The sequence below is a fragment of the Zosterops lateralis genome, assembly GCF_965231275.1.
Source record: "Zosterops lateralis genome assembly, chromosome: 29".
Taxonomy (NCBI): domain Eukaryota; kingdom Metazoa; phylum Chordata; class Aves; order Passeriformes; family Zosteropidae; genus Zosterops; species Zosterops lateralis.
In genome coordinates this window covers 3,199,838-3,213,297 of record NC_139789.1, presented here as the reverse complement: position 1 = coordinate 3,213,297, position 13,460 = coordinate 3,199,838, and the positions used below count along the sequence as shown (strand labels likewise).

General features: G+C 55.1%; 1 protein-coding gene across 3 annotated transcripts; it reads left to right on the top strand.

Moving 5' to 3' along the window:
• Positions 1-284: 284 nt before the first annotated feature.
• Positions 285-12,528, top strand: TMEM259 (transmembrane protein 259; the record flags this gene model as incomplete). 3 transcript variants are annotated; one of them, XM_083879743.1, is made up of 11 exons in its annotated part: positions 285-906; positions 2,762-3,028; positions 3,297-3,408; positions 5,547-5,657; positions 6,556-6,678; positions 7,000-7,100; positions 7,960-8,017; positions 8,335-8,418; positions 8,888-9,020; positions 9,379-9,478; positions 10,153-12,528. In XM_083879743.1, the coding sequence occupies exons 1-11, from the start codon at positions 682-684 to the stop codon at positions 10,960-10,962; spliced, it is 2,124 nt and encodes a 707-aa protein (XP_083735869.1). In that variant the 5' UTR covers positions 285-681. The 3 variants fall into 3 exon arrangements, with proteins under 3 accessions (XP_083735869.1, XP_083735868.1, XP_083735870.1); XM_083879742.1 differs by having other exon boundaries at positions 3,297-3,462; XM_083879744.1 differs by lacking the exons at positions 9,379-9,478; positions 10,153-12,528 and having other exon boundaries at positions 611-906; positions 8,888-9,024.
• Positions 12,529-13,460: the final 932 nt, after the last annotated feature.

The following is a 13,460-nucleotide window of genomic DNA, read 5'->3' as shown; positions in this document are numbered from 1 at the left end:
CTCAGTTAGTAATTTTAACCTCACGGCGACTACGTCTTTTTGTATTTCCACACCTTTCTTCGCAGGATCATTCTCCCAGACGATTCATGCTAATTTGTGATTTTTAATCTTTCGGTTTGTTGAATTATTTTGCCTTTTTGAGGCCGAACGGCCGCACGGAGGTGCCGGCTGCTCGCGATGCATTCCGGGATATTTCATCATTTGCATGGAGGCGGGGCAGGGCCGGAGCGTGTCCTCCACTGTCCCGTCGTGCCCCGGGAGCGCGTGCGCGCGCACGCGCACGAGCCGCCGTAGCCGGCGGAGGAAAATGGCGGCGGAGCACTGAGGGACGGGACGGGACCGAGCCGGGACAGCTGAGCTGTTCGCCGCCCCCGGGCCGCGCCGCACCGCCCCGCCCCGCCGAGGGACTCCCATGGCCGCGGGGACATACCGGCAGCCGCGCCCCTGTTGCGTCTGCTCCGGCCGCGCAGCTCCCGGGCCCCGCTGAGTGCCCAGGCCTGACCCGTTGGGCCTGACCCGCCGCCGCCCCGAGGCGTCTGCGCCGGGCAGGGGCCGGGGAGGGGAACGGAGGCAGTGCCGGCCGCGCCCGCGGCCCCTCCGCAGCGCCCGCCCGGCCCCAGCCCAGCCCGCGGGAGAGCAGCAGCCTTTTCGGGCCCAGCCCTCACCAGCCCCGCCGTCAGGATGTCCGAGAACCAGCCGAACGCCAACAACCACCACCCGGCCAACAACGCCGGGGCCGCCGGCGGCAACAACCGGGGCGTCCGCAACCCCAACCTCAACCAGAACCCCCTGATCAACGTGCGCGACCGCCTCTTCCACGCGCTGTTCTTCAAGATGGCAGTGACCTACGCGCGCCTCTTCCCTCCCTCCTTCCGCCGCGTCTTCGAGTTCTTCGTTCTTCTCAAGGTGAGGGGCAGCTCCTCCTGCCAGCCCGCGGCCGGGCCGAGGGCAGGGATTCCATTAGGAACACAAAAGGTCTGTCTCTGCCGGAGGGAGCAAGGCTGTGTTTGGACCACGCACACCGGGCTGTTCCCGGAGCTCCCCTGGGCCCCTCCTGTGAGGGAAACATCAGTCTCCATGGTGGTCCCGGTGTTCCCTGCACGCTGGAACTCATCCAGATCTGTAAATCAAAAAGAAAATGCTGAGCCAGCTTGCTGGGCAGCCAGGCTGGCGCTGGGCAGAAGTTTCAGTTTCTGTTTCCTAGCAATCTCACTTTTTGGATACATTTCCTATACTGGATTGCTGGAGTTTTGCTGGAGTCTTGTCTTTCCTGGAAGCAATTAAGGCCCAGCCCCGTTCTAACCCCGTTTCTTTCAGCAGTGCCAGGAAAGTGTCCCTGTGCTCTGGGGTGACCCCACCTGCCTGCTGGGTGCTGAGGACCCTCCCAGAGGGGCCTGTCAGTGTCCAGGGGTAACAGCCCTTAGGGGAAATCCTGCTCCACGCCTTCCAGGGTGGGAAATTAGAGGAATGGGAAGGGCTTTGTTTGCCAGGCAACAGCAGCACACTCCTTTAGGTTTCTACAATTCATCAAGAAAACATTCAGCACAGCTTGTCTCATGGTGCACAGTGTTTTTTATCCTCTCAGGGGACGTTTGGGCTTTTCACATCCCTGTTCCCTCTTCCAGCTGTACATTTACATCCTCCCAAACCGGCTGGGACAGGGGCAGTGCTAACGGTGCCGTGGTCAGGCAGAGTGGCTGGGAGCAGTTTGTGTTGCTTCTGCCTCTGATCACAGCTCCTCCCAAGGAAGTAAAAACTTCCTGAAGGCTCTGTGGAGAGCAGCCTGCAGGGTCAGGGGTCAGCAGCCTGCTCCCAGCTCTCCTCCAGCTGCTGGAAGGAGGGAAGTGGGAGCCCACATTTCCATCCCGAGCCCTGGAATTGCCCCTGGCTCTTCTGTGGCTCCTGCAACCAGGGAGGTGGCTCTGTTTTGTCTTCCCCCACATCTGTCTGTGCAGCTCCTCTGCAGAGTGATGTTTACCAGGCTGTTTGTTCATTACAAATAGGTCAGGACAGTGGGGCTGGTGAGGACAGAGCAGCGTGGGGTGGCTGGTGAGGCCTGAGCTCAGCAGTGCCGCTCTCTGTGCCAGCTGTGCTCAGGGCTCTGGACTTTGGACATCTCTCTTCACTCCAGGGAACGAGTTCTTTTAGTCCACCCAGCTCTGCTGTGGTTTATGGCTGTTCCTGAGATGGAGGCAGGGCGGGGAGCTGTGGTGTTCTGTGCACTTGGCCTCGGGAGCCAGCTCAACCTCCCTGAGGCAGGACCTGTTCTTTGGGACAACGGATCTGATGTGGGTTTGGGTCACCCTGCCCAGGGGTGGGTTGGCTTTGCTTAGAGATTGCTTTATTCTGCCTTTACAAAGCTGGGCAAAGCTTCTCTAGATTTCAGCAGGAAACTCTTTGTGCTGAGGAGGGAAGGGTTGGAGGGCATGGATGTGTTTCCATTTCCTTCAGTGCGGCCTCATCCCACACTGGCTCTGTGTGTGGTCAGTTTTGGGGACGCTGTTGGAGGCAGGACCTGTGCTTTCAGAAGGCTGTCACTGTCACCTCTCATAAGCAGGAGCAGCTGTTTCCTGATGCCTTTGCTGTGTTCCTTGCTGGAACTGCCAAGGTCTTTCTGGTGTGTTGTTGATGCAGAGAAACATCAAAACTCTCGTCCACTTGCCAGTCCACTCACCCAAATTATTCTGGTGTTTCACAGGCAGAGAAGAGCTGTTGATAACTAGGGGGTCTCACACTCTCTGCCTTGTCTCCTGCCCTTTAGGCTCTCTTTGTTCTCTTCATCCTGGCCTACATCCACATCGCCTTCTCCCGCTCTCCCATCAACTGCCTGGAGCACGTGCGGGATAAGTGGCCCCGCGATGGAATCCTGAGGGTGGAGATCCAGCGCAACTCCAGCCGGGCCCCCATCTTCCTGCAGTTCTGTGGGGTGGACAAATTCCCAGGAATGGTGGTTGAGTCCACAGTTGAGGAAGAGGCGGAGGAAGAGGAAGAAATGACTGTGGATATGTTTGAAAACAGCTCCATCAAGGTAAGGATGGGCTTCCTGTGTGTGCTAGAGAGAAGTCTTGGTTGGAAGTGAAGTCTCTGTGTGATCCATTGGTCTCCTGGAAACAAAGCCTGTTCCTTGGCTGCTCTTGAGTCCCCACATTGGCCTCTGGTGGTTTAACACAGAAAGGAAAGCCAGAGAAAATGTCCTTTTGGGGTGGGGGAGGCCTTTGTGTGGATAGAGAGAGCATGGCAGGTGAGAGGTGAAGAGGCTGCTGATGTGGCTTTCCCTACTCCTGTTTTTCCAACAGTTTGAGCTGGATATCGAGCCCAAGGTGTTCCTCAAGCCATCCCGGGTGAGCAGCACTGAGCTGCCCCACAACGACAGCCAGGAGTTCTCGTTTAGTGACGCAGCCACTAAAGGTATGCAGCCTCTGCGGGAGACTGTGTCCGAGTTTGAGATGCTAGCCCGAGCAGGTAATCACACCTTCACTGCTACCTGTGCTCCTCCTTCCTCCTGTCATCATCCTCCCCACACATCCTGTCCTGGCTCCTTGGGGCACCTGCACAGTGACCTTAAATGTCTTCCTGATGTGTTTACCTGGGGATAGTCCTGTCAGTACTAACAGCAGACCCACAGCAAGCTCTGCTCTAAGGTTGGGGGGAGGCTGGGTTAGAAAATTTGCCAGGCCAAGAGGCTTCAGATCAACCACAGGTGAATGAAGGCTCTTGGCCTGGCAGGTTCTTGAGGTGATCAGTGTCAGGTATCCCGTATTCTGATCCATTCACTGCCCCCTGCAATCCACAGGGATCTCCTGACAGTGACATTCCTTCTATCATGAGCAGGGTTTGGGCCGTGTTCTGAGTGCTGAGCCAACACCAGCACTTGGAGGAGCCAATTTGCTACAATTAATTAATCCCGAAAGCCACCCAGCGGGTTTTGGTGGATTGCGATACAGCACTGCTGTTCAACTTGGACGTTCCCTGGCCTTATCCCACCCTTTTCCTGCCTGACCTAAGCTGCTCAGGCCTTGTAAACTCCAGAGGGAGATTTAGTAGCTTTGTGTTATTTAAAATGAAATTCCAGTGTGGAAAAACTTCTGTTTCTAGTGGTTAAGGTAGGAAATCTACCAAGGGATATTTATCTTAAAATAGAGGTGTGAACTTGGATTCTTTGTTTTTTTCCACAAAATTTACAAGAAGTAAATTCACCACACTGTTGTCCCGGTGAAGGCTGGAATTCTTTGCTCTGCAGACACACTGGGGTTGTTGCTGTGGAGGGGATGAGACTAGACACTGTCATAGTCCTTGGTCTTGCAGTGGATTTGCTTGATGCTCATCCAGAGCTCATTAGTCCTGAATTAAAGGTCATTAAGACCAGAGAGCAGTAAATGTTTTTGGTGCAGGACCTTTATTGCTGGTGCCCTGGTTCTGAGAAGAGTCACGTTGTACTGGGCTGGGGCACTGGTGGGAAGTCCCTTGTTTTGCTGAATGCCTGGTTGGAAACAATCCAGAAAAGGAGAGGAAAAGAACAGGCTGTTTCTCAGATTAGTTACAAAATTCACATCTTTAACTCAGCCCCAAATACTTGATGTCATTGTTTTTTCCAGGTTTTCTAGACTGTCTTCTCAGTGCACCAGATTTTATGTTTAGTCAGAATATTTTACCATGAAAAAAATATTTTATTATACAAAGGAAGTAATTGTTGATATTTAAACCCTTGATTTCCTTTTGAGCTTAAAACTGTTTATAATGGAAACAAAAGACAAACCCAAGAGCCCAGCCTGTGTTTGCTGCCCAGTAAGGGGATCAGGAGTTCTCTGTCAGTGCTGGGTCAGGTGTGGTTCTCTTCAGTTCTTGTGTCCCTTTAACTGTCACTGTGGTGCCAGGAGCTGCCTGACAGCTGCCTCCCCCCTCCTGGAGAGACACCCTGGCAGTCTGAAAGAGCAGGGATTAAATTGCTTGGCTCTGGCTTAGCAGGAGGTTTTGTCCTTTCAGAGATGATGTAGCAAAAAAGCATCTCTTCAGAACCTTTCTTGGAAAAAAGGAAAAACCAAACCAGGGAAACTTCAGGCACCACCAGTTTTTGGGAAAGCTGTAATTGCTGCTGCCTTCAGTTCTGACATGTAATTGCAGCAGTGACCTCAGTCCCCTGGGAAGTGCAGGGCTCTTGCCTCTGGAGCATTTACTTGGTGTTCAGCAGGTGTAAAGTGGATTTTCCTGCTGCTTCCCAAACAACATGGGAAGCAGAAATTGAACAGAGCAAGAACAAGTGGCTCTGGGCTTGCCAGGCAAAGATGTGGGCAGGTTCTGTGCTGCCTGAAGCTTTCCCAGAAGTCCCACATTAAGGGCTAATGTCAAGGGAATGGGCTGTAATTCCAAAGGGTTTGTATTGATTTATGTTTAATTAGTTGAGGGAAGCCTGGAGCCTATGTTTGCAACCAGTTCTCTTTTCAAGAACACGATGGGAGGGAGGGAACCCAGAGGGGCTGTTTCTTCGTGCTAGCTGTTTGCAGATGTGGGTGTTGAGTGTACCTGTTCTCTCTGTGTCTCTGTCCCAGTGTGGCCACAGGAGGAGTACATTGTGGAATACTCTCTGGAATACGGCTTCCTGCGCCTGTCCCAGAGCACACGGCAGCGCCTCAGCATCCCCGTCATGGTGGTGACCCTGGGTGAGTGGGAGGCAGCCCAGGCAGGGCAGGGGGCTCAGGGGTGGGTACCTGTGGTGCAGAGACCTCCACACCATCTCTGGGGAACTCTTCCTGAAGCTCGTTGTGCTCACTTCCCACGCAGGAGAGCTGCTGTGTGCAGCCTGCCTGCCTTTAGTAGGTCACAGCATTTCAGGAGGAGCTTTCTGAAATGGTGGAGCCTGGTTCAGTGAGCCCTGATGTCATCCCAGCACAGTTTTCCCACATGGAGCAGAGAAGAGGAGCTCTCTCCCTGGCTGAAGCTCTGGGCTCAGTGTGGAGTAGCAGGGTTAGAGCCTAGTGGCCAGAGCTACCATGCAGGTGCTGGGGATGGTGCTCACAGATCTGTCACACTGTGTGTGCTGCTGTGCCCCTGTGAACACCAGCAGGTCATTTCCCTGAACAGTGTTCTCTTCTCCTGGTATTTGCTCTGTTAAAACCTGTCTGAGTCAGAAACACAGCCTCAGACCTTCTCGTGCCTGTGAACCTCTGTATCTGTTAGTGCAGCAATTAGAGGAGCTTGTCACTTCCTCCTACTCAGCTGAAGCAGAGCTGGATGGGGGTTAAACAGCTTTCCTGTGCAGTAATGGGCAGTCAGGGTGAGCCCTGGAGATAGGCCAAGCCTAGAGGGCAAATTCCCTTTGTATCTGTGCCAGCAGAGAGTGTGACATCCCTGAGAATCCTTAAGGCCCGACTGCCATTTGCACTTTAGTGTGGCTGGATCTATCAGGAGGTGAGATTTTCCCTCCCAGTTCTCCCAAGTTTGGTTTTACTGCTCCAGGTCCACATGCAGATGCAGCTCTGCTGGCACAAATATCCCTCACCTTGTACTTTCGTGGCTCCAGGTGTGAACAGTGTGAAAGGGTTTTTGTATTCTCTCTAGATCCTACCAGGGATCAGTGCTTTGGGGACAGGTTCAGCCGCCTGCTGCTGGATGAGTTCCTGGGCTACGATGACATCCTGATGTCGAGTGTCAAAGCTTTAGCTGAAAACGAGGAGAACAAAGGTAAGGCCTGGAGGAGTCTCAGCAGCAGCTGCTTGGAGCAAGTGGGTGTTTGTTCTGTACTTGCCTGACTATCATCTTCTGACTATTGATTAATCTGTAATGCAGTGAGCAGCTCCCTGTGTTACAGTCAAGGACAAAATGAGAGAGGCAGGAAGGGAGAGGTGTCTGGAAACGTGATTTCCTTCCGCCTCACTGCCCTGCATGACAATGAGTGCTGCCCTGAGGATTTGCTCCAAATCCTGTTCCTTTAGCAGGCACTGGAGCTTGGTTCTTAGTCTGTGGTTTAACCACACTGAGCTTGTGTTTGTGCTTTTTCTCCAGGTTTCCTTCGCAATGTGGTGTCTGGGGAGCATTATCGTTTTGTCAGCATGTGGATGGCCAGGACGTCCTACCTGGCAGCCTTTGTCATCATGGTCATCTTCGTAAGTCACTGTGAGCTGGGCAGTGCCTGGACTCAGCTTGGTGCTGGGCAGTAAGTGGTTGGTGTTAGAGCAGAGCTCTCATCTGCTTTTAAAGTGTAGTTGGTGGAGGATGGGGCATGTTTTTGTTTGTTTAGTGTTTTTTTTTTTAAAGTTCCTGAAGTCCACTGGTGAAATGAACAGAAGAGCTGACCTAAAATGCAGTGTTGTTTTTGTTGTCAAAAGGAAGCTGCTCCAGTGTCCTTAAAACACTCCACCTGTCAGTACAGGATGCAGACATTTGTCCTCTGAGACTTTTAAGAACAGCCCAGACTGATTTGCCAAGAGTGATCAAGATAAACCAAGTGCTGATGTGTGAGACAAGGTGTTCTCAGATACACATCAGACAAGATCCCAAGCCATAACTAACCTGTGTTTATTGTCTTGGGTGGATGTGGGTGACTGTCTCTTTGTGTGTGGCTGTCCCACCCATGGGGCAGGTCTGTGCACAGTCACACTGTGGGCACTGAGGAGGAACTGAGTGCAGGGAGGTGCTGGGAGCTGTGGGAGGAGCGGGATGGATGGAGGACAGGAGAATCCCTGCTCCCAGCTCTGTGGGTTGGTGTGGCCCCAGCGCAAACATTCAGGATTGGTCCCTTTACAAACAAATCCCTTACTGTCTGTTCCCCTGCAGCAGCACAGAGATTAATTGCTGGTTTTGAAGCTCTAATTACTCTTTGGGAAATGGCTCTGCACAGCTCCTGCTAATGAATGTGGGATGTGCAAGCCCAGGCTCGCCCGGGCCTCTGCCGCACTGCGATTCCAAGCGACTCCCTGCACCCGTGAGGCTCTAATCTGCCTCCCCTTCTCTATCCTATTCCAGACTCTCTCTGTCTCGATGCTGCTGCGCTACTCACACCATCAGATCTTTGTCTTCATTGGTAAGGACTGGCTGAGGGGTTTGGGTTGTGCTGGGCACTGTGCCTGCTCCAGCACAGGGTGTTGTAGAGTCACAGCAGGTTTGGGTTGGAAGGACCTTGAGGATCATTAGTTCCAATTTACAAGGGTCCTACCTATAGCTGCATAGAGAATACATCCTCCTGCTCCCAGTCACTGCACTTGCCAGAGCTGTTCTCTGTCCTGAGAAGTACTGGCTGGGGACAGACAATGTGGCTGCACTGAGCAGGCAGAGCTGTGGGGTGGAGGCTTCTGTGCTCCTCCATCCTCTCCGTGCTTCAGTATGTTTTCCCTCTTGCAGTTGACCTGTTACAGATGCTGGAGATGAACATGACCATTGCGTTCCCTGCTGCTCCGCTCCTCACTGTCATCCTGGCTCTGGTCGGTAAGGACTTGCCTCACTGCTTGTGTCTGCAGCACGTCCCTCTGGGATCTGTGGGAAGTCTAATTCCCTGTTCCAAGCTGTCCGCGGCAGGTGGTCACTGTGGCTGCTCGTCACAAGGCAGAAGGCTCTGGAATTTGATGGCACAGTGAGCTCCATTGTCCTTCTGGGTCCCCTGGAAAAGCAGCAGTTTGTTGGGAAATCCTGGAATCCAAAGCTTTGTCCGTCCCTGGCACTCTGTGGCCACTTTACATTTGTACAATTTTAATTTAAAAAGCAGCAAAACCTCACAAAATCTATGCTGCAGAATGCAGATCCATGGGACGTGGCAGGCAGAACATTCTTGGCCGTAGCTGCTGCCATAAGCAGAGCACAGTTACCTGCCCTGGGCAGGTGCAGTCATAGCCCTGCTCTGAAGTGACAGGACCCTTTCCCATGCCCTGCCATGTGCTGATGTCCCCTCTGTCACCAGGTATGGAGGCCATAATGTCTGAATTCTTCAATGACACCACAACCGCGTTCTACATCATCCTCATCGTGTGGTTGGCGGACCAGTACGACGCGATCTGCTGCCACACCAACACCAGCAAGAGGCACTGGCTCAGGTAAGGACTGGCTGTGGCCACATTCCCTCTGCCTGTCCTCTCCCAGCTGCTCTGAGTCCTTCCCAGCACCCCCAGGCACAACAGCCTCCATTCCTAAGGGTATTATATATGTGGCTGCTTGGGAATTGCCCCACGTCACAGGGTCTGAAGTGCAATTTCTCCAGTTTGGGTTTGGGCCTGGATCTTGGAATCACCTTGGAATCACCCAGCCTCTTGTTTTGTCCTGTTCATAGACAGGCAACTCTAATTATGTGTTAATGAGTCTGTGTCACCCCATGCGAAATGCCCCACCTCAGGCTGGTGCTGGGAGGAGAAGGGAGCTCACATTTTTCCTGATTTTTCTTGCCTTCTTGTCCAGGTTCTTCTACCTGTACCACTTTGCCTTCTACGCCTACCACTACCGCTTCAACGGGCAGTACAGCAGCCTGGCACTTGTCACCTCCTGGCTCTTCATCCAGGTGAGTCCCTGCAGGGCTGCTGCACCTTGGGAGGACTTTGTCAAACTTCCTCTCAAGCTGGGTTGGAGGAGGGATCTTTATTTCTGTAAGAGATGGAATTAAGCCTGGTTTGGAAATGGAGCAGCAGAATGAGGTTGCGGAAGAGGGGATGTTTGGATTGCTGGCTCCAGTCCAGCCATGGGACTGACAATAACCACCTGGGTGTTGGAAAGGATTTCTGTCCTGTCCTTCTGGAATAAATCCTGAGGAGGTCTGCCTTTCAGAGGAGCTGTTCAAGTCTGTGCAGTGAGCTGTTTAAGTCTGTCCTGTCAGCTGGCAGGACCAGCTTCAAGCTGTTGTCAGATATCCTGGATCAAGTATACCTGTTGGGTGTCTTTGGTTGTTGACCTGCTGCAGGGTGGGGACAGGGAATAGAGGATGGGCCAGAGGAATGCTGTCATCCTTCATTTCCCAGTCTTTGAAAGTGAGGAGGGGCTGTACTCTGTTGCCTGTCTTCAGAGAGAAAATGTAAAGCAGCTTGGAGCAGTCATAGTGGAAGGGATAAATCTTTACAAACTTGCTGCTGACCTTCTGGGTGTCAGAGCAGCTGGATTCTTCAGAAGTGTTTGGTTTTCTCAGAATGTGGTGGCCTGTGACCCAGGGCCAGGGTGACGCCTTTCCCTTTCCTCCACCAGCACTCAATGATTTACTTCTTCCACCACTACGAGCTGCCGGCCATCCTGCAGCAGATCCGGATCCAGGAGATGCTGCTGCAGAACCAGCAGGTCGGGCAGGGCACCCAGACCACCCTGCAGGACAACCTCAACAACAACACCACGGCTGCCCCAGTCGAGGCCGGGGGCCGCCGAGCCCCGCTGGCCCCCGGGCCCCCCAGGGAGGGCAGTGCTCCGGCCGCCCTGAGCCCTGGAGAGGCCTCCAGCGTCATCGCCGCCGCCGCCGCCTCCGTGGGCAGCGACCTGAACTGGGTGGCCGAGACAGCTGCCATCGTGACAGAGGCCTCGTTCCTGTCTGACCTGAGCACCACCCTCCTGGAGCCCACCGTGGTGCACGAAGCCATGGCCAACGGGACCCCTCAGGAGGCGGCCGCCGGCTCTGGGTTGGTCGCCCGCATCAGGGTCAGCAGCGACCACCCGGAGACGGCCGTGGGCTCCATCACCATCGAGGTCACCTCAACGTCCATGGTGGCTGCAGCAGATGCTCCCCCCGCTGCTGGGGCTGCACCCCTTGCCCCTCTGCAGGAGGGGGCAGCCCCCAGCCCCACCCTTCCCAAGCAGACTGAGGCTCTCGAGGGCTCAGACAGCCGAGCAAAACCCAGTGGCAAAAACTGCACGGGCAGCAGCAGCAGCATGGCAGAGCCCCTGCCAGCCTCGGGGGGGGACAGCGACCAGGACAGAGGTTTGGAGGACCGGGGGGAGAGCAGCCCTTGCCCAGCACCAGCAGAGAGAACGCCCAGCTCAGAGCCAAGCTCCAGGAACCTGTCCTGAGCCCCGTTGCTGTCACTCTGGACTGCTGGGAAGGCATTTGGATTTTGTTTGTTACTGTTTCTCACTTCACCATCATCCTTAACCCATGGATCCCTCTGAGCAGAGCTGGAGCAGCTGGGACAGAGCAGGGCTGCAATGACCTCCCTCCCCTAGGAAAGGCACGGGGGGCTGTGGGAAGGATGGTGGGGTTTGCTCTCCTGGCCCACATGGCTCCAGGACTCCTCTGAGGCCACAGGTGAGCCAGCCACCTGTTCCCACTCTGCCCCACTTGTTCCTTGCCTTTTCCTTGTCCCCAGTCCCTGGCTTTGCCCCTGCAGCTGTGTTTGCAGTCTAGGTGCTGATCCCAGGTGGGAGCTGACCTGGGACAGGCCACAGGCGTGGCAGCTTTGTGGTTAGAGTAGGAGCAGATGGAACAGGCAGAGAGTGTCCAGCCCTTGTGGGAGAGTGACAGAGGCAAATCCTGGTCACCTTTCCTGTTCTTGAGGGGAGGAGGAGCTTTTACCTTCCCCAGGCACAAAGTCTGCCCAGGCCAGGGCACAACCAAAGCAGAAAGCTGCAGTTCAGCCCCCTTTTTTCTGTCCTTAAACTTCCCTTGGTGAGTGGGTTGGGAGGTGGAAGATACTGTGTCCAGGTGGGAGCTGCCATCCCAGGAGCCACAGGTGATGCTTGGAGTGCTGCAGTGGGTGTCTGGAGAGGTGTGGGGCAAGGGCAGCAGCTCTGTCCTGCACAGCTCTGCTCTGGGTGAGGCAGCTGCTTTCCAGTGCCTTGTCCCTCCCGTGGGACACGTCTGTGTTTAGGATCAGCCCCATCCCAGAGGAGAGAGTGGCTCCTCATGTTGCATGAGCTGGTTTAGCATAAAACCAAAATACTAAAGCCAAGACATTTCAGCTGGTTTTCCCATGTTTTCCTGGCAGTGGAGGTGAGGCTGGCAGAGCCTGACCCCTCTACCAAGAGGCTGAGCTGGGGGGCTGCCTGTGGAGCCCTGCAGAGGGGCCAGATCCATGCCAGGATGTGCTGGAAGGAGGGTTTGTGCAGGGAGGTAGAACAGAATGAGGTGGGATGAAGCTCTGGGAGAACCATGGTGGGACAGGGCAGGGACATGTGGGCACCCAGCTCTTGGGGACAGCTGGGTCCCTGCACAGATGTCCCTGAGTTCAGTGTGGTCCCCCTATGGCTGAGCAGTGTCTGGAGTCCATCCCTCTTGGAGGGCTCTGTGCTTTTCAGTGTTACCTTGTCAACACAGGGGGCTCAGAGCCCCCTCTTCACCCCTCTGCCTTTCCCACTTGGGTGCCCCCTTTTTGTTTTTCCTTTTTACCTGGGGCAGCCGTGGTGCTGTTCCAGGGCAGGGGGGGACCCTGCTGTGACCAGCAGGTCAAATCTTGCTGCTGCCAGCACTCCTGAGAAGGGGCCTTGTGGCCAACTGGCTCTCAGCCTCTGGCTTGCCAGGAATGACCGTAGGCTTTTCAGAGGAGTGGGTGGGAGGGGAAGGGGGGGACACCAAACCAAATGATTTGATGAATGAAGAGTAGAGTTCATTCTATTTAATTAATGTACAAAATGTGTTTGTATATAATAATAAATATTATCTCTTAACAGCTCCTGCAGCGCTGCCCCATGCCCTGCCCACGGCTGTGCTGGGCTCGGGTGTGGGAGTCCTGGGGACAGGGGGTGCAGCGAGGTGAATGCTCAGTCCTGGGCGTGTCTCCTCCTGCCGTCCTGGGGTGTCGCCATCTGTCCCCTTGCGGTGTGCAGGGGCGGTGGCAGGGCAGAGGGCTGAGCACCAACACTGTCCCTGCCGTGCTCGGTGGTGCTGGGCAGCCTCCGTGCCAGGGGAGGGGCTGCAGGGCTCCGGCTCCTTCCACAGCCGCCTGTAGTGGGATGGGGAGCTCTTCCTTCTCCTCAGGGCGGGGCAGAGCCCTGAGCCGCCGCCTGTCCTGCTCCCCGAGCAGCGTCTCCATCCCTCACCCTCCGCCCGAGGAAGGCTCCGGTTCTGCCTTGCGGTGGCTCTGGGGTCGGCCCGGGTTTGCCGCCCTGGAGCTGCATCTCCAGAGGGAGGTTCCGGTCTCGGCCTGTCCTGCCCCGTCCATGTGGGAGCTTCCTCTGCCTCCTCCTCCTCCTAATCACGGCCGTCCTGCGGTGGGGCTGAGCTGGGCCTGCAGAGGAAGGCGGGGAAGGAGAAGAGTTACTCTGAGCCAGCCCTGGCTGCATTTAGGGAAGAGGAAAAGCAGACTTCGTCTTCCTTTGTCATCTTTATTTATGTGGTATAAAAACAGAGCAGGGGCGTGGGACTGAGCTTTGTCCAGGGGCCTCTCACCCCAAGAAGAACCTCCCGGCCCTTCAAACCCCCACTGCCAGCAGAAGGGACGGGGAGAAGAGACAAAAGCCCCAGAGGCGGGGCAGCCCCAGGACATCCCCCCTGCCTTTATTCCTTCCTCTCCCTCTCTGAGTCGGAGGAGCGGGTGCCCCGCCCTGCCCTGCCCCGCCCCGGCAGAGCAGCC